A 20,009-nucleotide genomic window follows, 5' to 3' on the forward strand; every position below is an offset into this window, starting at 1 on the left:
GGGCGTTGGGTTCTGGAGATGCGAGTGCATGAGACTGGGCGGAACAGCGGGGCAGTAACGGCTGTGGTGTACCCCGGGCTGACCCCCGAGCTCCAGACTCGGAGCCAGGGAGTCCCGGACGGCACGGAGGGTATCGTTAATGGTTCAGGTTGCTAAGGGAGGCAGCTGCGTCCGCACAGCTTCCCAGAAACGCTCTCGAAATGCTTGTGACCCCTTTCGCTGAACTCCCACAACCCCACCTGCAGAGAAGGACCTGAGAGTGGTGCGAGGGCAGGGAGTCCAGACAGTTATGCGTGGAATTATATCGCCTGCACCGCCCCATTCTGAGCGATTTTGTCCCAAGGGTGGCATCAATGTACAATTTTCATTCTAAAGGGGTGGGGTTTTGTAGGGGATGCCACTGTTATGCGTTATTTATAACTACATCATGACCAGACCACTAGAAGTGTATCTTATATCTTGTTTTTCGTCTGTTTTTAACGCCTGAAGCATCCTTCCGTTTCCCAGGTGTTTTAAACTCCTCAAAGACTGCCACGCTGTTGAAGCTGTCCTGTTCCTGCGCCCTTCCTCCGCTACTGCTCACCAGTGAGCCCGACAACGGCCTCCTACAGCACCGTGGACCTCCCACGGGCCCGCATACTCAGCAGGCGCAAGGACCGGTGTTTCCACTCGCTCCCGCCCAACACAGTCGCAGCGCCGCCTCACCAGCAGGGCGGGACGGTACCTGACGTATGTCTGCGGCGCACCAATGAGGCTCAGCCAAGCCTGCCTCTAGTGCCCGCATGCCCGGAAGGGGTGGGGTGGCAGCTGTCCGGCCTGTGTGCAGCTTTTAGTAAGCGGCGGCGTCAGCTCCTGTTTCGGCCCCTGCGGGCGCAGCGCGGCCCCGGGGCCGCCGTCGCTGCTGAAGATATGTCGCCCGCTATCGCGGCCAAAGAGGGCGGCCGGCAGCGTCGAGCTGGGAGCCACCATCACCACCACTGCCTGGACGTGGGGAGCGAGGCGCCGCCCGCCCTGGCGTTCTGCGGGGATGGGTTGCCGGGCGGTGAGGCAGAGGTGCTGCTGCCGCCGGAGCGGAGGGCGCGGGGGTACCGGGCGGAGCTGGGCAGCATCCTGCTGCTGCTGGTGCTGTACGTGCTTCAGGGCATCCCGCTGGGACTGGCAGGTAGTGTCCCTCTCATCCTGCAGAGCAGGAGTGCTAGCTACACGGAACAGGCCTTCTTCAGTTTCGTGTTCTGGCCCTTCAGCCTCAAGCTGCTCTGGGCCCCCTTGGTGGACGCCGTCTACTTGCGAGGCTTTGGCCGCCGCAAATCCTGGCTGGTGCCCACACAGTATGTGCTGGGGCTCTTCATGATCTACATGTCCACTCAGGTGGATGTGCTGCTGGGTGACGGGGAGGGCCGGGGCCCCGACGTGGTGGCCCTCACCGTGACTTTCTTCCTCTTCGAGTTCCTGGCGGCGACGCAAGACATTGCAGTGGACGGCTGGGCCCTCACCATGTTGTCCAGGGAGAACGTGGGCTACGCCTCCACCTGCAACTCCGTAGGCCAGACGGCTGGCTACTTCCTGGGCAACGTTCTCTTCCTCGCCCTCGAGTCGTCCTCCTTCTGCAACAAGTACCTGCGGTTCCAGCCCCAGCCTCGAGGGATTGTTACTCTCTCAGGTATTGCTTGGATACCGCCGGCCTGTGCGAGCTGATGCTGGGATGGGGATGCTTCTTCTCTGAACGTGGACCCAGGAGCTCAGGGAAGCTCTGTTCGAAGTGAGCAGTCTGAACCGAGCAGGTTTGGTTTGTCTCCTGCCCATGAGAAAGCACCGCCTTCCTGGAGGCTGGCAGAGACTAGTCCTACATGTACTTCCAGACTTCCTTGGGCTTAAGAGTGTGGGAAACTTGCCTTGTCATTGTCATAGCTGACCTAAACACTTTGGAGAGAATTCCCCACCACCACCCCCTTGTTTAATGACTTGTTAAAAAAAAAAAAAAAAAACAAAAAAACAAAAAAACACCCACAGAAAAACCAAAGGCTTTGCTTCTTTTTAAGGAGGCCTTTTAAGAACATCTCTGGGAGGAAAGAGGAGTTGAAAAATAACTCCTACAAGATAGTATTGTTCACAGAAGTAGAAATGACAAGTGTTCAGGGGTGACCGTGTAGCCAGTTTATGAAGGAAGGCCCTACTTTAGTGTATTAAAGGGGACTTTGGTTTCTAGGTAATAGACTAAATGAAGTCTGGTAAACCAACCATAACTAGCTATTAGTTTAGGTATGTCTTCTCTTTGGTGGTTTAGGGGTTGCTTGGGTGTTGTTTTGGGCTTTTTGGTGATGGTGGCGGTTTTGTTGTTTTGGGTTGGTTTTTAAAGAAAGATGTGTTGGTTTTTAAAGAAAGATGTTAGGCATATTACCTGGAAGGTGTTTAAAATGCACATGTTTTGGTTTTAAGGTTGAGTTTAGCCAGCTCAGCTTATGGGAGGACAGGAAACACTGGCACCACTTGTGTTTGCAGTCTTAACAGTGACCATGCAGTGAAGGTCTCACAATTTTAGTTTCTTTTCCCTCTCTTACATTGATTCTTCTACCTGTATCATCTAAGAGAAAAGGTATGCCAAAACTGAGTTAAATTGTTGTTCAAAAGCTAGTTTTTACTTTCTGTCCTGTACATATCTTATTAATAAATTGGGATATCGGATTCCAAAACTGCTGTACTTAGTCTATGCAGCTATTGCAGTTGCTAACTAGCTTTCCTCTTCCATTCCTTTTGCTAACCCTATGTCTAGTCTATGTGTCAACAAGCATGGAGTGGTTCTCAAAGTAACACTGCTGGTTTATTGCTTCCCTTGGTTTTCCCTTACTGTGTAGTTTGTCAGTGCTGGCGTATCTCTTCCTTCTTGCTGCAGCAGCAGGCTGATATCTAACTGCTGATGCAACTTGCAAATCACTGTTGTATTTAGGAGTTTGATTTGTCCACACTGTTGTCCTTTTGTTGTTGTTTTCTTGGGTTGGGTTGTTTTTTTCTTCTCAGTACTGTTTGTATAAATGAATTTGATGCTATTGTAAGAGTGCTGTCTTTGAAAAAAATAACAATAATCCTAAAACCAGCAACATGACCTGTTTAACTTGTCCTGGAATACTAACCTGGGTGGAGTTAGCAAATCAAATAACTCTGACAGTATAGTTGCAGGATATATTTTTTTGGGGATAGTAAAATGAGCTGCAAGAAATTCCTGTTGCATTGTTCATGTGACCATATTCCACAATTTGCCGTGCCCTCGTTTCTCCTGAAGCAGCTGTAGAGCAGCAGTACTGTCAACCAGCTCACTGACATGAGTACCTCTCTGGCCCTAGCAGGGCTTGTGATGAACCAGTTCAGGCAGTTAAAGCAGCAGAAAACTTTACAGTTTCAAAAGGTGGATAGTTTTCTGCTGGTTCAAATTTCTGACCACTTTCATCATAGGCTGAGTACCCATGCTGGGGAAAGAACACATCAACACTTCATGACTCCTGTCAGCCTCAAGCTGTTGAGAAGCAACAGCATTAGTTGTTCTTGTTAACTTTGGGAAATAATATGGAAAAAAAGTAAAACCATTCAGCAAAACAAATGCTGTGTTATGTTATTTCAGGCTACAGTTCCAGGGAAGAAAATGAGAAACACATTTATTTGGGCATGTATGTAAGGTTAGGTCTTGGCTGTTCAAATTACTTTTTTTAAAGGCTTACTGGCTGGGTCTTTTGATTCCTGCCCAGTTTACCATGCAGTCATGTGAATGCCTGCTCCAGCAGGAAGGAGAGGTAAAGTGTGAGTGCAAGAAGAAGGTGCCACTTCAAGGCAGCCCAAATGTATGGGCCAGTGACTGCTGTGCCCCTTTTCCTGAGAGGAGATGCATTGCCATAGAATTAGTTAAAGCTGTTGTGATGAAACACCTGTAGCCCATGCACACCTTGTTGATGGTTATTTTCCAGCCAGGTCTGTCCCTGGTCTAGTTCAAAAGTTTGCTTTGTCCCAGTGCAATGGTTTATTTTGTTAGTAGCAGTGTAGGGGCAGGGACAAATGTAGGGTGTGGCAGTAGACAACAGTGGTGGCACCAGAAACTTTGTGCTAGAAATACTTTGTGTAAATTATATTTTTTTAAAGTTTTTTGTTTGTAGCCTCTTAGTGGACTTCACTGTGTTTGAAATGAAGTGTACCTTATGTTTGTGTAAACTGCCTACAACCATGAAAGGGTTTGGTTTGTTTTGGATTTGTTTTTTTTTATATACATGGCTTTCTGTGATTGCTGTTTTGTTGCTAATCCAGCCATTGTATCACTGCATTACTGCAGCTGACAGGGCTGCCCTGATCAAGAGTATTCATGCAATCATGCTTAAAGCTATTTCTGTTCCTGTCCTCACATTGTAGACTGCTCACTGTGGTGATTATGCTTGGCTCTATTATTAGAGTACCTCTCCTGTATGTCTTCTGAAGACAGTAGCTGTGATTAGCATGACTCTGAAAACTCATCTTTTACTTAAAAGTATGTGTTCAGGATACCTTTTTTTCTACAGAGGAGAAAGCAGTCTGGCAGCATTGGTTATGAGATCATCTTTACTTTAGAAAAGGGCAAAGTAGCAGGTATGGAAGAAGCAGAGAATGGTTTGAAATGCCTTTTTCTCTTTTATAATGAGAATGGTAGGATATACCTAAAGTAGTCTTCTCATGTTTTCTTAAAGCTTCATGTGTTTTTTCTCTTTCTGTGTGTAAGAAGCAACTAATAATTGACTCTGTGCTGTCTTTGCCCCTTCACCAGCCCTCACTGCTTATTTCAAGTCACGGTGAGGCTTCTGGAGTTGCTCATGGTCAGGAAGATAAAGGCTACTTCTTTCTTACCCCTCTGCATGTTACTGAGTTATTTCCTGCCTCTTTCACAGAAGTAGAGGATAGGATTATCTTGAATTAATCCACTCACTAACTCAAAAAGTACTTGCCATAAAAAACTGTTGTGTTTTTACTATTGTTGTCTTCAGAAGCATCATTTGTCAAATATTGTATCTGCTTAAAATAGAGCACATAAAGGTTAACAAGTATAATATCCACTTAAACCAGACATATTTGAGTGATTCTTTACAACATGTGTAAGAACTTTCATCAGGCTGTCTTTACACTTGCAAGTATAAGTCTTTGTTTCCTTCAGATGGTAGATAGATCTTAGGGAGTATAGAACTGAGGCACAGACTAGTTACCTGACTACACAGTAAATCAGCTGGAGAGGTGATTTACTCCTCTGAAGTTTTTTCCCCTGTCTTGTAACTATGAATTATTTTGTTCCTCCTCTATCACCTTTTAGTAGTTGTACACATAATCCTTCAAAATTTTTATTCTTACTTCTGTTTCTTCTCCAACGTGCTCATTGTGGTAATAACACACAGATCAGCAGGGAAGTGAGCTGCTCTGCTGCTGCTCTTCTGTCTCCAATCTCAAACAAATGTATCATCACAGAATGAGAGGCAGGGAAGAGCTGTCAGTTACTGTGCATAGCTATGTGTTTGTGGCTTGCTTTTAATGCTTGTTTTTAGGAGGTTCAATGAGTAATGTGTATTACTATTAGGTTTATATTTTTGCAAAATAACTGCATTTTAGATGCTCAGTGAATTGTTAATGAAGTGTTAACGATGGCTGTTAGAAAGTTTTTTATTATTTTTATTTTACCATTTTTTTCCCCCTCCAGATTTCCTGTTTTTCTGGGGAGCTGTCTTTTTAATTACCACTACACTGGTTGCCTTTTTGAAAAAGGAAAACAAGGAACTAATACCAACAAAAGAAGAAACAAAAGGCATTACTGATACATACAGGCTGCTATTCTCAATAATCAAGATGCCAGCAGTTCTAACTTTCTGTCTCTTGATTCTCACAGCAAAAGTAAGTAAATACATATATGAATTGTCAGATGCTGATGATATCAGGATCTGAAAGATTGCCAAGTCCCTGTGATGTAACTTGTTAGTTTTACTAGGGGTTGTCATCAGAGTTCTGAATTTTCACATGGACTTTGGGGTAGAATTGCTTATATCATCATGCCAAGAAGGGTTGTACAAGAGGAAACTTGTTCCAGCTTTTGTAAGTGTTTACACAAGCATTAAAGAGAAGTTTGACTGCAATCTAGTATTAAAGTAATTTACTTTTAAACATTTTTAAACAGTTAGGCTGTTTGTGTAGTCTGCAGTTAAAAAGACAGAAAATGTTTCTTTTAACCTATATACCATTTCCAGAATCTGCATCTCTGCATGAACTAGGTTTCCACTGCTGCTTCTTGGCTGTTGTAGATGCCAACAGAAATTAAGGCATGGGACGTGAATGTCATTGCTACATTTAATGCTCTCGGTCTGGTTTTGGCACAGATAATAAGAGTGTGCAAGTGTAGAATGTGTCTCGGAGTTTATTTGGAAAATGCATCAGAGATGGAAGTGACTTGTAATCTATCATGTTTCTCAGTTTACTTAATACTGAGTAAACTGAATTTCTAGCTAAACTATCACTGCTTTCCTCACTTTATTTTGTCTGACTTGTGCTGCAGGTTGGATTTTCAGCAGCAGATGCTGTAACAGGACTCAAATTGGTGGAAGAGGGAGTCCCGAAAGAGCACTTAGCTCTGCTAGCAGTTCCAATGGTTCCATTACAGATAATATTGCCTTTGATTATCAGCAAATACACAGCAGGCCCCCAGCCACTGAACACATTTTACAAAGCTATGCCTTTCAGGTAAAAAACAAACAAACAAAAAAATCTCATTTGATAGAAATGTAGTAATTTGTGTACTCAGACTGATTATAAGATTTCTTGTGTAACTCTGACTTCCAGGTACAAGGAAGCATGTTGGAATTCTCATAGTAAGTTGAACTGTCTTGTGCCTTGAAGATAATTCATGTAGTATCACATATAGGAAAACAGAACATGAGGTGTTTTTAAGATGCACACACAACAGCATTGCAGCAGTACTCTCCTGTTCTTACTCAGTGTCAATAGTTCTTTATTCATGAATTGCTCTAGATCTGGGACTGTACCTGTAAAATTACATGTGCTTCCTAACATAAGAGTGGCAGAACGCACTAACAAGTCACTTGGCGCATCTCCGAGGGATATGCTTTACTGAGGTGACTGAGAGTAAAAGACATTTCATTTTGGTGGTGTTTTTTATGTAGGAGTTTGCTTGTGGAATTCTAAACCAAATGAATCCAGCAACCTAATGCAGTTACTCATTAAGTCATGTAGCATGTTTGTAAGAGGTAGCTGCACTTTTAACACGTTCTTATGCAACTATGTATGTTTTCATACACACAAAGAAAAGTACATCTTGCTTGGGCTGAATTTGGTTGGATATCTTGAAGGGGCATGGGAGAAAGCTTGTGTAGGAGATCTGGCAGTGAATTATGTTTATATGGAAGACAAAATTAAATATTTGACAAGCACTGAAATTGTAAATATTTTATACCTAAGCAATTCTAAGACAGAAATAGTTGTAACCAGATATAAACTATTTTAATGTACTTTGTATGTATAAATGTTTGATGGTTGCTTTGTATTAAGGAAACACATGAATGAAACACATAGGAAGAATTACTTGAATTACAAATTATCTTTCTTATTCCTCCAGATTACTTCTTGGTCTGGAATTTGCTTTTTTGGTATGGTGGACTCCTAAAGTAAAGCATGAAGGAGGATTTCCTATCTACTACTATGTTGTAGTATTGTTGAGTTATGCTTTACATCAGGTAACATACGTTGCATGTGGGAAGGGGAGGGTAACAGGAGGGTATTTCATATCAGTCAAGTAGAGGACTATAAATGCTGTGAACTTGCTTTTGTCCTTAATTACACTATAATTCCTCTGACCTGTGTGCTGTATGGCTATATTTACTTTCGATACTCTTGCAGTAATATTTGTCCCTCTTCTATGTGCTCCATTGGACATTTTCTGTGGAGTTACTTTAGGTTGACAATATCTGCTTTTGTTTCCCAGATGTTTGGGGTATTTTTTTCTCCCAAACCCAGAAGCTGAAAAGCATGGTGGAGCTGGAGAAATCCCAGCATTCTGACTGAGTTTCAGAGGCATGATGATTGTGCCTATTATGCAAATCCATAAAGTTATGTGATCCTGGTCCTAAAAAAGATACTGTACTGATTTTGAAGGAATGTCATGATGGATCTGATCCAAAGGCCTGGAAAACAAGCACCTAATACGAACTGGGCTTTGGATCACAACTAAAACATATGCAACTAACTGGGAGTTGATTTTAAATGCAAAAGTTTTATTTTTCTGTGCTATTTTAGCTGGTCATCTTATACTTCAGATTGATAACCTGAGTCATTCCAGTGCAGGTGAGGCTTGGTCTGTTTCAGCCTGACTTGAGAGAAGCGGCAAGGCTACTTCTTGGTATTGGTAGAGGGGCAGACTGCAGAAGTAGTTTCTCTCTCATGCAATTTTAAGGTGTTGGGATTATTTTTCAATCAATATTGCTTACTTCTAGTAATCTTTTAGGGGTTTTAGTTGTCATTGTCTGCACCTTATTGTTATTTGTTATTGGTTTTCTTATTTCTTCTATAGATTACGCTGTATAGCATGTATGTTGCAATAATGGCTTTCAATGCCAAAGTCAGCGATCCACTGATTGGAGGAACCTACATGACGCTCCTAAATACTGTGTCAAATCTTGGGGGGAACTGGCCTTCCACTGTTGCGCTCTGGCTTGTGGACCCACTCACAGTGAAAGAGTGTGCAGGGGCCCAGGAACAGACCTGTGGAACTACAGTTGCTGCAGAAGTAAGTTTTGGAGGTGGAGGAGGTCCCTATTCAATTATTTCTCCATTAAATTGTTTCTCAGTATTTTTTCACCTTTGAAAACCTTTGTAGCCAATAGCTTAAAAAATCCTCCTGATTAAGCTAATTTTCCTGTTAGATAAAATTGTCTGGTTTTGTCTGTGTGCTCTTAATAACTAACATCTTACCAAAGATTTGCAATTGCAGAGTAGTTATCCATTTCTTTCTGGGCTAGAATGAAAAGCTGGTGGTAGAAGCACTAGATTGGTGCCACATTCTCTATGGTATAAGGAGGCTGTAGTTACATTTTTGAGAGTAAACCTTTGTAAGTTCAGAGTTGTGTAATTAGGCACTCTGTTCTTGGCAGGCTGTTTGTCCCACAAGTCCCTTAAGTTTTGGGGTAGGTTAAGTTTTTGTACCTTCTGTCTTTCTGGAGGCTTCCTATCTGGATGCCTTGATACCTCCTCCTTCTGTGATGTTCCTTTGCTTTCTTTGATCTTCACTTTCCACGTGAAATTGAGTGGTGTGACTTGGCAGCTTTCCTAGTTTTGGGAGCCTGGTGGAAGAGAACAAAGGACTTGCTGTGCTGCTGTACACAGGTCAAGAAACAGGCCGCAAAACTGCCTGGAAAGCGAGGTTTCAAATTCACCGCTTCATGCACTAATGAGAACACTTTAACATGACTATTTGGAAGGGTGGAAATGTTTTGGGTATTTTGTTGGTGTTATGGTTTGGGGACTTTTATCTGTGCACATGACTGAGATTTATTCTGCTCTAGAATGCCCAGGACTCTTAGATGTGAAGGTTCTCTAAATACACAAACTGTTCTAGAGGCCAAAAGTGACTTGTTGGAACTGGTGTTGCAGTTTTTACTAGTTGCAGAGGGGAAGCTGTTTCCACAGTGTGTGCTTTTTCAGCTTGCCTCTCATTAGCTTACCACTTACTAGGTTCCCTGGACTTGTGCTGAATTTAAGTACTTCTTCCTTCACGTTACTCCTGTGATCTTTTTTCACAGCTTCTCAATTGGTAATGTTCCACCACTGCCACCACTCCCCTTTTATTGCTAATCTGATCTTGACATGTCCAAGAGTAATGAAAGTGCTGGCAGAATCTCAGCACAGAGGATTGATTTATCTTGGGGTTATGGTAGTATGGGAAGCTGAACAATAGCAGAAACAATTGTGTGCTATATATTTACCCTTTAAGTGCTGGAGTATTTGTCTTCCAGATTTGCATTATAAACCATCCTGGGCATGTTTTTTCCAGACATATGCAGCATTTTGTAATACCATTGTGGTGAGATGCAAGGGTATAGTTTCTAAAGAAGCCATTTGGATGGCTAGGGAACTAAAAAAAAAAAAAAAAACAACCAACCTTTCCTTTTGTGTGATTAAGAACAGCGATCCCACCTTCAGGTCAACATGAGGCAGCTGGGCAGCTTCCGTTTTCTGGAGTTAGCCCCTTGGGCCAATATGCTCAATTTCCCAAATGTTTCATAACAGTTTCTTATTTTCATAGTGATGATAAGCTCAAAAGCCTCTCTCATAACTCCATACAAATGAAGGAAGGGTAAATAAATGCAAGTAAAAAGCAGTGGATATCTAATGCCTGTTTTCTGGAAGTCTGTTTCTGTGTGACCCAGAGAATACTTATTGCATCAACTTCTACTTCTCTGTTTTAGCTCTGCACAAAAGCTGGTGGTTCCTGTGTTACTACCTTGGATGGTTACTACGTGGAATCCATCATCTGTGTCGTTCTGGGATTTGGCTGGTGGTTTATACTGGGCCCAAAATTCAAAAAGCTGCAGGATGAAGGACAGTCGTCATGGAAATGCAAGAGGAGTAATTGATGCAGTTTAAATATTGGATGGACTAGCAAGGTCTTTTTAGTTTTATTACAAAGACATATCTCATAATCAATAAACAGGAATATAGGTATTTTTAAATGCCCCATCACTGACAAAAAGGGTGACTGAGTCAGTGGTATGGTTGTATGTGATACCACTTGCCCTGCTAATACGAAAATGTAAGTTCAGAAAGTAATTGTTAAAAAAATGACACTTGCGTCCTACATCTGTATCCCTGAGCTCTAGCTTCAGTCGTAGCTGCTGGTCTAACGCCTGAATTTCCATAGAGTACCTATGGAAAAGCTAATTGTGCCATGTCTGTCTGAACAGCAGCATTGTCAATTAAGTTATGACTCTTAATTTTCAAACAGCAATGATATGACACAGGGCATTGACCCGGGGAAGGACATCAAGGGCAGTCTGACATGTAGGTTAAGCGTGTTGTACTACAGAATTCCTTGCGGGAAGATAGAAGTGAAATGTCTGTGGAAAATCTTCTCCCTTTCTGAACTGTGACCACACCTCAAAGGATGAAATCTTTCGGAGATTCTTTTAAATGTATTTTCTGGCTTTTATAAGCTTTAAAGATTTATAAGAAAATATTTTTATAAACAAATTACATTTGTTAATTTATTTCTGCTGTTTCAAAGCATTTTGATTTACGTTCAGGTACTTTCTTTGAGAAAAAAAAATGCTGTAAGGTAGGACTTGAATAACGCACAATACTTTAAGCCTTGAGTTCTGAAGGTATAGACTGGATAGCATAGCAGGTAGCACACAAAAAAGCCCTTGGAAGGCAGCTATTATGAGGGAATGAATCCATAGTGTTGGTTCCTGTATGTGACTAAAATTCAAACATTCAATTTCAAAATCAGTGGGAAAAAATGTGACCCTTCCCAGCTAGTGAAAAGGAAAGGTGATCAGTGCCTTTGAAAGTGATTTGGTGACGACAAACCTGAAACACTCCAAGCGAGTTGGTGTATGACTTGGTGTCACATAAATAGGACGAGATAAACCCTGTGGTAGAGCTGCTACAGAAATTTATTACTGATGTTGTGTGGTGGAAACATTCCCATTGCATTTCTCAAAAGTTACTTCCCTCCTGAGTGCCTTAGTGATGTACAGCAAGCACACTGTATGCCTGGAGAGAGGGCACTTGGACACTGTTCCATGCATATAGCACATCATTATTAAAAAAGAAAGCTATTAAAAATCCCTTTGAAAGGTACCTGATTTTTTTTTTTTTTTTTTTTTCTATTCTGTGTTTCTTGCCTTGTCAATATTTGTAGTATTGTATCCTAAGCTCGCTGTTCCAGGCTCCAGAAGGGCTTATGGATCTTTTGTTACTGTATGTTTTTTGGGAAAAGTAAATCAATAGTGACTTTTGACTGGCTGGAGGGGACATGGGTACAAAGTGTCTGCATGACACAAGGAGCAAGAAGGTGTTCAGAAGTGGAGAGTGACCAAGTGCTTCCTTGGGCACTGAGCCTTGTTTCTCTGCCTCCTCTCCCTCTTCTCAGAGCACCAAGCCCTGAGCTGTACATCAGTCAAGATAAATAAAATCACATTGGTTTTACTCCCCAGATGGAAAGTTATAGAATTATTTGGGTTGGAAAGGACATAGAGATCATCTAATTCCAGCCTCCCTGCTACAGGCACAGACCCCTTCCACTAGAGCAAGTTGCTCCAAGCCTTGTCCAGCCTGGCCTTGAACACTGCCAGGGGTGGGGCAGCCACATCTGCTATGGCCAACCTGTGCCAGCGCCTCAGTACCCTCATAGTGAAGACTTTTTTTTTCCTAATGTCTAATCTGAATCTCCCCTCTGCCAGGTTAAAGCCATTCCCCCTCATCCTGTCCCTGCATGCCCTCGTAAAAATTCCCTCTCCAGCTTCCTTGTCAGCCCCTTTAGGTCCTGGAAGTTTGTTAAAAGGCCTCCCTGGAGTCTTCTCCTGGCTGAATGAGCCCAACTCTCTCTGCCTGTCTCTGTAGGAGAGGTCATGTAATTTCACCTCTGCATAAGCACAAAAATAACGTAAGACTATGTTGGAGATTCATAGTCAATGGTGGACACAGGTTTCAGCAGATCATCTCTGCTGGATTAACTATGTAAAAGGCACTTCAGTTCTGTGTTTCTACTGGAACAGTGAGCCACTTTAACTGCATCTTGTTCACAATTAAAGATATATTTTTTCATTAACTTTTCTGAACTAGAGGAAAAACTTCTCAAGTGAAGAATATGAGAAATTATATTCTTAGGTGCTTTAGAGTTTTTGTTTTGTAACACAAATTGGAAGTGGTCCTACTGTACCAGCCCATTAGCAGGTTGCTGAAAAGAACCGGTAAACTTAGGTCTCACTATGTTTTTTCTCCTAACATTAGTATAAAGTGATTTAATTTTTTTTAAGATTATAATTACTGTCGATTTAAACATCTCTAACAGTAAAAAAATAACTTTTAAAAAAGACAAGAAGTGGCAACCCAACCTCTTCCTTGAGAGTGTTATTAAATGGGAGTTCAAGAAGGTGGATGGTTCCAAGTGCTGCTGTAGATCACTTGGTAACTGCAGGGCTTTGTGCTCCTACCTGGCCTGAGTGAGTCATGGGAGTCAGATGTGTGTTGTCTCCAGCAAAAGTGAAATGGCAGAAACTGGATTTTTGTCAGTGAAGGGTTTGTCCTGATTTTTGTTCCTCTGCAGGATCATTGTGATCAGGTCCCAGGGGAGAGGGTGGACCAAGGGGTCGGTGTAGGAGGACACAGGGAGGAGAGGTAGTGGACAGCTCTCCCAGTGCTGGGTCATAACAGGGGCTTACCATGCAGGAAAGTCATTGTCACCTGCACTCGCAGCTGGGACTTGTTTCCCAAGACTTCATAAGCAGCAAATACCAGCACTCCAGAATTCAGTTCTATAATTCCCATGCCCAGAAGGAGCATGCGTGCAGCAAAGTGTAAGGTCCAACAAGCTGTGTAAAATGGGATCAGGCTGCTGTTGTGCCCTGTCTCCTCCAGCCCGTGAGCAAACAGCTGAGGACAGAGCGTGCCAGTCTGGTGGCTTGGGAACTTAAGCACTGCCGGTGCACCATCAAAACAACTGGCCGTTCTTGTTTTAAAATACCAGCTCTACGTTTTATCTTTGTTACAGGTGCTGAGGAATCTGCCAGTGCCCATTTTCCACTTCTTTCTTTTCCGTAAAGCTGCTTTGTTTCATTGCCCTTGTTTTAGTTTCAAGCTTAGATAAAATTTTTTGACTCAAGTATGGGTTTTGCTGCCTTGGGTTATGAATTCCCAACTAAATATCTGCTTCTCTTGGAACCATGATTTGTGACTGTTACTATTATTGTCTCATGTATGGTCTGTTCATGTAGAAACCTAGAACTGGGTTTAAATGGAAGACTTGTGTAAACAAAATCCAGTTTATTATAATTAGAATATTATTATCATTAGATTTAGATCAGATATTACAAAGAAATTCATTACTGTGAGCATGGCGAGGCACTGGCACAGGTTGCCCAGAGCAGTTGTGGCTGCTCCATCCCTGGAAGTGTTCAAGGCCAGGTTGGACAGGGCTTTGAGCAACCTGCTTTAGTGTTAGGTGCCCCTGCCCGTGGCAGGGGGGTTGAAACTACGTGATCCTTAAGGCCCCTTCCAACCCAAAATGTTCCCCGGTTCTGTGATTCTTACAATGCATGTATTTCTTTGAAGCCCACAGAGGTGCATCACAGAGGTGGGCGTTTGATGCAGCTGAGGAAACAGCTGGCTAGAGCTGTTTGGAAAGGAGTCACAAGTAGTTGTTATGAACTACGGCAGGGAAAAGAATAAACAACAGATGTGAGTGTGGAAGTGTTCCAGAGGTGAGTTTTCTCTTCAGATGGTGCCCCGAGGTGCAGCAGGGGACCTGTCAGGTAGCGGTACCGCACCTCAGGGCTCCGGTGAGGTGTGGTGCGGTTTGGGAGGTTAAGGCCGTCACGGCCGCGTTAAAGTGCCACCCTGCCGAGACTCTAGATCCGCCCTAACAAGGGTTTGGAGGCCCAATGCGTACAGCCCGCTGCCGCGCCCGGCCCCGAGGCCGCTACTGTCCCCGCCCCGGCAGCCCGACCAGCGGGCGGTGCTGCGGGGAGGCGCTGTTCGGCCATGGCGGAGCGGAGGAGTGGCGCGGCGGAGGCCGTAGCCCGCCTGTCCGAGTGGGCAGACGCGCACCTCGGCCTGCTGAGGGTGACGGGGCCAGCGGGGCACGGGTAAGGGGTGGGGGTAGGAGCCACGGCCTCTCCGCTGAGCCCCGCTCTCCTCTGCCCGCAGAGCCTGAGCACTGGGATGGCTGTGGCCGGGGTGCTGGTGCTGGCCCGGAGCGTGCGTATGGTGAGTAGGTGCGGGGCGGCCGCGGCTCCGCGGGGCTCTGCCCGGTGCCGGCGGACGGCGGGGAGCCCAGCGGGGCCCGGGGACTTCGGAGGGCCTGCGCCGCTCCGCGCCGGAGGGAGGGGGAAGGTGCGGTGTCAGTCGTGTCTGTGCCTGAGCAGCAGCCGCGCGGCTGGGGCCGGGACGTGTTCCTCGCTCCGTGGTCTGTTTTCGGACTTACAGGCTTGGACCCCAGATGGGAAGGTTGTCTGAATAAATAACGTTCAGGAGAGAGATCTTTGAGTTTAGTCGTGGTGGCTAAGGTTTTTTTATTTCCAGAGGGCTGGTGTGTCCCAGCCGGAGTACATCAGCAGGTCGGTATTTTTCACAGCTATACAGATGTGTGTCAGTGCTCTGCAAAAGGCTAGTGGCACTTCTAGATGTTAGAGTCTTAAATTCTGGGTGCTGTGCCATTCCCAGCTCCCGTCCTTCTCCCTCTGCCCACTAAACCTGTGGCTGCTTCATTCCTGTGCAGCCAGGCAAGGCTTTGCTGCTCCTAAGCAGTTTCCCTGTGTGATCACATAACTGCCCCCTTTGGATCCTCCTAGTAGCAAATTTAGTCCTGTTGTGATCTCTTCAAAGGTGTGCATCTGCTGCTGCTTCTCCTCTTTTAGTCCCTTACCAAAGGCTGTGCTGGTTCTACCTGCGCCACCTTGGTTTTCAGTGTGTCTGTTCTCTGCTAGCATCTTTAAGCACATCTTGGCTTTCCTTCACTCTTATCCTAGCGCCATTCAGCCCACTTTCAAAACACCCTTTTCATAGTGAATCAAGAGAACTTCAATTCACATTGCTCAAAAATGTTGCTCTCTGTGCTTTCTATAAACCTTGCTTTCATGCCCACCCCTGATGTTGCAAGGCCTGTACAACATGGAACATTGCAAGTGTCTGTAATGGCTGCACATAATGGCTTCTGCAGCTGATTACTATTAAATAGATATATATACACACATATATATACTTGTCTGTGCTGTCTAATAATTGCAATTTGCCAAACAATTTTAGGAAGAAGTTGGATTTAGCATGATTTACTGCTTTATGATTTTGGTTTGTTTGTTTAGGTTTTTTCCCTTAAAACTTTGTCTTTTTTCCATCAATAGACAACAAAGTTTTCAAGGGCTTTGGATATACCTGTGGAGTTTGTAGAAAAGAATGTGAAATTGCGGGGGAAATTACATCGCATAACAGAGAAAGGCCTGGAAGTCGAACACATTCCCATTAGCATTCCTTTTGTTACAGCAATACAGAGAAAATGTGAGTAGAAGAACACAAAGGACAAGGGTGGGAATGAAATTTTGGGGCTGTTACTATGGCTGCACAGAGAACAGGCTGTGGCAGGCTGTTGAGCAAGGGTTACAGTACAGTCCTGCCTCTGCCTTTTGGTCTTTCTGTACTTCACAGGTGGAAAGCCGGGGAATGAAGGACTGCAAGGAGACCTGTAAAAAGAGCTCACCAATACAATATTTGTATTAATCAGGATCATTATTGTGATATTTTTCTAAAAAGCTAGCACACCGGCAGTTCAGCTGCTTGCATAACTCATCTCATTCCTGGCAAAAAGACTGTTGGGGTGGTGCTTTCTTTTACCCTGAAGATTGGCCACCTGCTCGTACAAACCCACTCTTGGGGACAGTTTTGCTGTGACCTGGTGAAAGCTGTCCCTCAAGCCTGTGAGGCACGCACTTGCTTTGCAAATACTTGTGGGTGCTAATGCTTCTTGCCTGTTATTCCTCTCCTTTCAGATAAAATGAGAATGACTGATAGTGAAAGCAGTTCTTTCTGTTTGTGTGCAAAATAAAACAAAATAGCTTAAAATGAAAGAAGCTAGATTAAACCACTTACACAATCTTTAATAACTTTTTTTTACTAAAGGAGAGATGAGACCAAATTCTTATTTGCAAGTAAGTAGTGCTTTGGGGAATCAAAATGGGTTATTTTTCCCTTTTAAGTCCATGGGAATAAATCCATTACTAGCAGCTGAGGGTCTGTGCAAAGCCTGAAATTCCTTTGCTGGGTTCAGTAACAAAGTTCTTTCTCTCTCTAATCAGGGCAATCAAAAGGTCTTCTACTGGTAAGACTTGCTGGAGTGGAGTTGGCACCAAGAGGCATGGCCTGGTTACAGCAAGAGTTAAAACCCCAGCAGATGATATGGTTCCAACTTCTGGGAAGGGAGGACTTGGCACTAGAGTGTCTAGTTTTAGTAAATAAGGTAAATATAGCAACAAAAAATTTTCTTTTATCTGCAGTTTTGAGTTTGACTGTAGTTATACAATCCAGTCATCTCAGGACCTTTAAGGAAGATGATGATTATTTATAATTTATGTATCTTTATATGAATTTTAAATGTTGTATTTGCAGCTCTGATTTCAAGACCGGTGTTTTTGATGACTGATTCATGACAGAGTATTTCTCTCAGTATAGCCTATTTCTGTCAATAGGCTGTATTGTGTAGTTCTGATTAGCCTAATGTTTAGTCTGTCAAAAGTTCTCTCACGAATGTCTTAGTATTTATATATTTAGCTATAAAATGCTATATTTATCATCAGTATTAGTTTTTAATTCAGCCAGAATCCTTTTAGCTTTTAGCTGTTTCTGCCAGAGTATAGATTTAGCCATAACTAAAGCTTGTATCTCAGAGGGAGTTGACACAAAAACATAAATAAAACAACTTTAAAGGTGGAGTATGTTTATTGTGCCTTTTTATAGGGTCGATTTCTCAGCATGTGTTTAAATGAAGAGATCTTGAGACAGGGGCTTGGCAGAACGGCACATATTAGAGGACTGCATCACAATTCCCACCTGTACTGGAAACTTCACAAAAGACTCCTTCGAGCAGAGTTAAAGGCCTTGAAGAAAAATAAAGGAATATGGCAAGAAGAAAGTTACTCTGAAAGAATTAGAGATCGTATAAGTAACAATAAATTTGTACGAACATTGAAACAATTTGTGAGCTGGTTAAGACGCTCTGTTTAAATAAAAAGGGGACTTGTTTGGAGGAACACTAGCTACCTGTGTTATGTGCTTGATGTAAAGTGTAAGTTTATGGTAAAAACCAGTGCCATAATTTTGAGGGTCCCTGTCTTGAACAGAAAACCCATGGTTACTTAATGCCATTTTATAACCCATGTGGGATTGAAATTTAGTAGTAGTATGCAGGCCACAAATTAAAATGTTCTGAAGCTGAGCTTTGCTACAGCAATGTCCTAAATTAGCTGCCCAGTTTTCCACCTGCTGAATACCTGCACATCTCTGCTAACCAACTGGTGAAAGCAATCAACAACCCAGTTTTTAAGAGGTGCAGAGTGCTTGTTCACAGTGTACGGCCTTAAATGCTTCTCTGCTATGTGTCATTGCTACGTAGCCCGCACTGATTAGAAAACTTTTCAGACCTTTACAAAGCTTGTGGTATTTACACACGAGTATTTTGTCTGAATTCTGTTCTTACGCTACTTTTCTGTATCATTTGTGTTTTAAAGTCATTCCTCTTGAATAATGGGTTGCACTGTTCTTGATATTAAAGGTAATTTTTTACAGCTGATCCTAAACATCTGATAAGGTCATAACAACTAAAATGTCTTGGAAAAAAAAAATCAGTTGGTATATCAAGGAATATAAATTAATATGTCAGTAGTCCAAATAGAAGACAACATTCACTTGAAGAGGAAAAACGTATGCTGTTTTTTCTGATGGTTCCATAAACGTCTAAAATCAGATGCAAATAAAAGTTTAACGTGAAGTTTGAAAAGATGGACCATACTGTGATAAGAACTTAAATTCTTATTCTTGTTTTATATGGAAATGCATCTTAAGTGTATGAGAGTGTATTATTATTTATTTTGTAAATATTCTCAGAATAAAAACTGAATTCTTATGTTCATTGTTACATGTTTTATATATCAAGCACTTGACCTTTGTTTAACCTCCCACAGTCCCAATATTTATTTAAAGTGAAGTGTTTTACAGATTTCCTTTCTTTCTGTGTAATTCCTGACAAAGAAATACTAGGGAGAAGAGCATGGTATAAAAAAATTTTGATAGCTGAGCATTGCTTGTCTGACAATTAGTTGCTATGTCATCATTTTTTCTGCTGACTTAGGGCAAAATTGTGAATTCTGAGATCCTAAAGTGAGAGTAAATGTTAGTGCTTCTTTACTGCTTTAGTTCCTGGATCTTCTGAGGGGTGACGCTGGTGTTTGCAAAGCACAGGGAGCAGCTGACAATGAAGTACCTGCAGCACAGATCTCAGTGTTAAGAAACCAGTGTGGCGGAGAGGGCAAACAGTTCTGTGGGCTGAAGCAGGGCTCGACGGGAGCTGCAAATCAGATATCTATGCCTGCTAAAAAGTGAGGCACCTGGTTTTATGCGTTATACAGCGAAGGGCTGGGCCAACCACTGCTGTGGTTTACACATAACTCTTTCCTTTGGAGAATGCCACAGGGATTCAGGATCAGCTGTAGCATCCTCTGAAGCAAAACTCAAAGTTGACTTTGAACCCTAAACTACAAATTCGATCTAAGCATTAATTCACTTCCCATAGGGTTCCAGTTCCTGCACCTATTATATAGAAAGCGCTTTTCCAAAGTGGGTATAATTGTACTGTTATATATATAATATAAATATAATATAATAATGTAATAAACATAATTCTATGTGCACTTTCCACTCTCTTTTGTTACTGAGTCATAAGAGGATTTATCACAAAAATCCACTGTAAAGCTGAGAGCAAAATCTCAGGAAGCTGCATGCTACATTTGTAGCAAGCAGAGGTGAAGTGCGAGCAAATGTGAAGCAAGTTTGTTCCCTCAGTCATGACTCTTATCCCTTTTTACCCTTGATGAATTCAGAAAGGATTTATCTAAATTACAGTGAATTGCTGTATCATTTCTGGTAGGTTGTGTCTTATGAAGGATTTTTAAATGGTGGCAATTGGGCTGCTTCATCACTTCTGTCAAGGAAGCCCCCCGCTTGGTCTGAACCAAATTTTTAAAGTTCCC

General features: G+C 42.8%; 2 protein-coding genes across 4 annotated transcripts; both read left to right on the forward strand.

Moving 5' to 3' along the window:
- Window positions 1-16: 16 nt before the first annotated feature.
- On the forward strand, window positions 17-13,763 carry SLC33A1 (solute carrier family 33 member 1). 2 transcript variants are annotated; one of them, XM_080622523.1, is made up of 7 exons: window positions 17-130; window positions 508-1,660; window positions 5,696-5,886; window positions 6,542-6,726; window positions 7,619-7,736; window positions 8,570-8,785; window positions 10,464-13,763. In XM_080622523.1, the coding sequence occupies exons 2-7, from the start codon at window positions 910-912 to the stop codon at window positions 10,629-10,631; spliced, it is 1,629 nt and encodes a 542-aa protein (XP_080478649.1). In that variant the 5' UTR covers window positions 17-130; window positions 508-909; the 3' UTR covers window positions 10,632-13,763. The 2 variants fall into 2 exon arrangements, with proteins under 2 accessions (XP_080478649.1, XP_080478650.1); XM_080622524.1 differs by lacking the exon at window positions 17-130 and having other exon boundaries at window positions 500-1,660.
- A 749-nt stretch (window positions 13,764-14,512) lies between these two features.
- Window positions 14,513-19,581, forward strand: LOC308223471 (protein C3orf33). Of its 2 annotated transcripts, XM_080622525.1 has the most exons (6): window positions 14,513-14,838; window positions 14,923-14,982; window positions 15,298-15,332; window positions 16,116-16,269; window positions 17,064-17,224; window positions 17,722-19,581. In XM_080622525.1, exons 1-6 carry the CDS (start codon window positions 14,658-14,660, stop codon window positions 17,986-17,988), a joined length of 858 nt encoding a protein of 285 aa, XP_080478651.1. In that variant the 5' UTR covers window positions 14,513-14,657; the 3' UTR covers window positions 17,989-19,581. The 2 variants fall into 2 exon arrangements, with proteins under 2 accessions (XP_080478651.1, XP_080478652.1); XM_080622526.1 differs by lacking the exon at window positions 15,298-15,332 and having other exon boundaries at window positions 14,722-14,838.
- The last annotated feature ends 428 nt before the right edge of the window (window positions 19,582-20,009 follow it).

Source organism: Psittacula echo (assembly GCF_963264785.1).
Source record: "Psittacula echo genome assembly, chromosome: 7".
NCBI lineage: Eukaryota > Metazoa > Chordata > Aves > Psittaciformes > Psittacidae > Psittacula > Psittacula echo.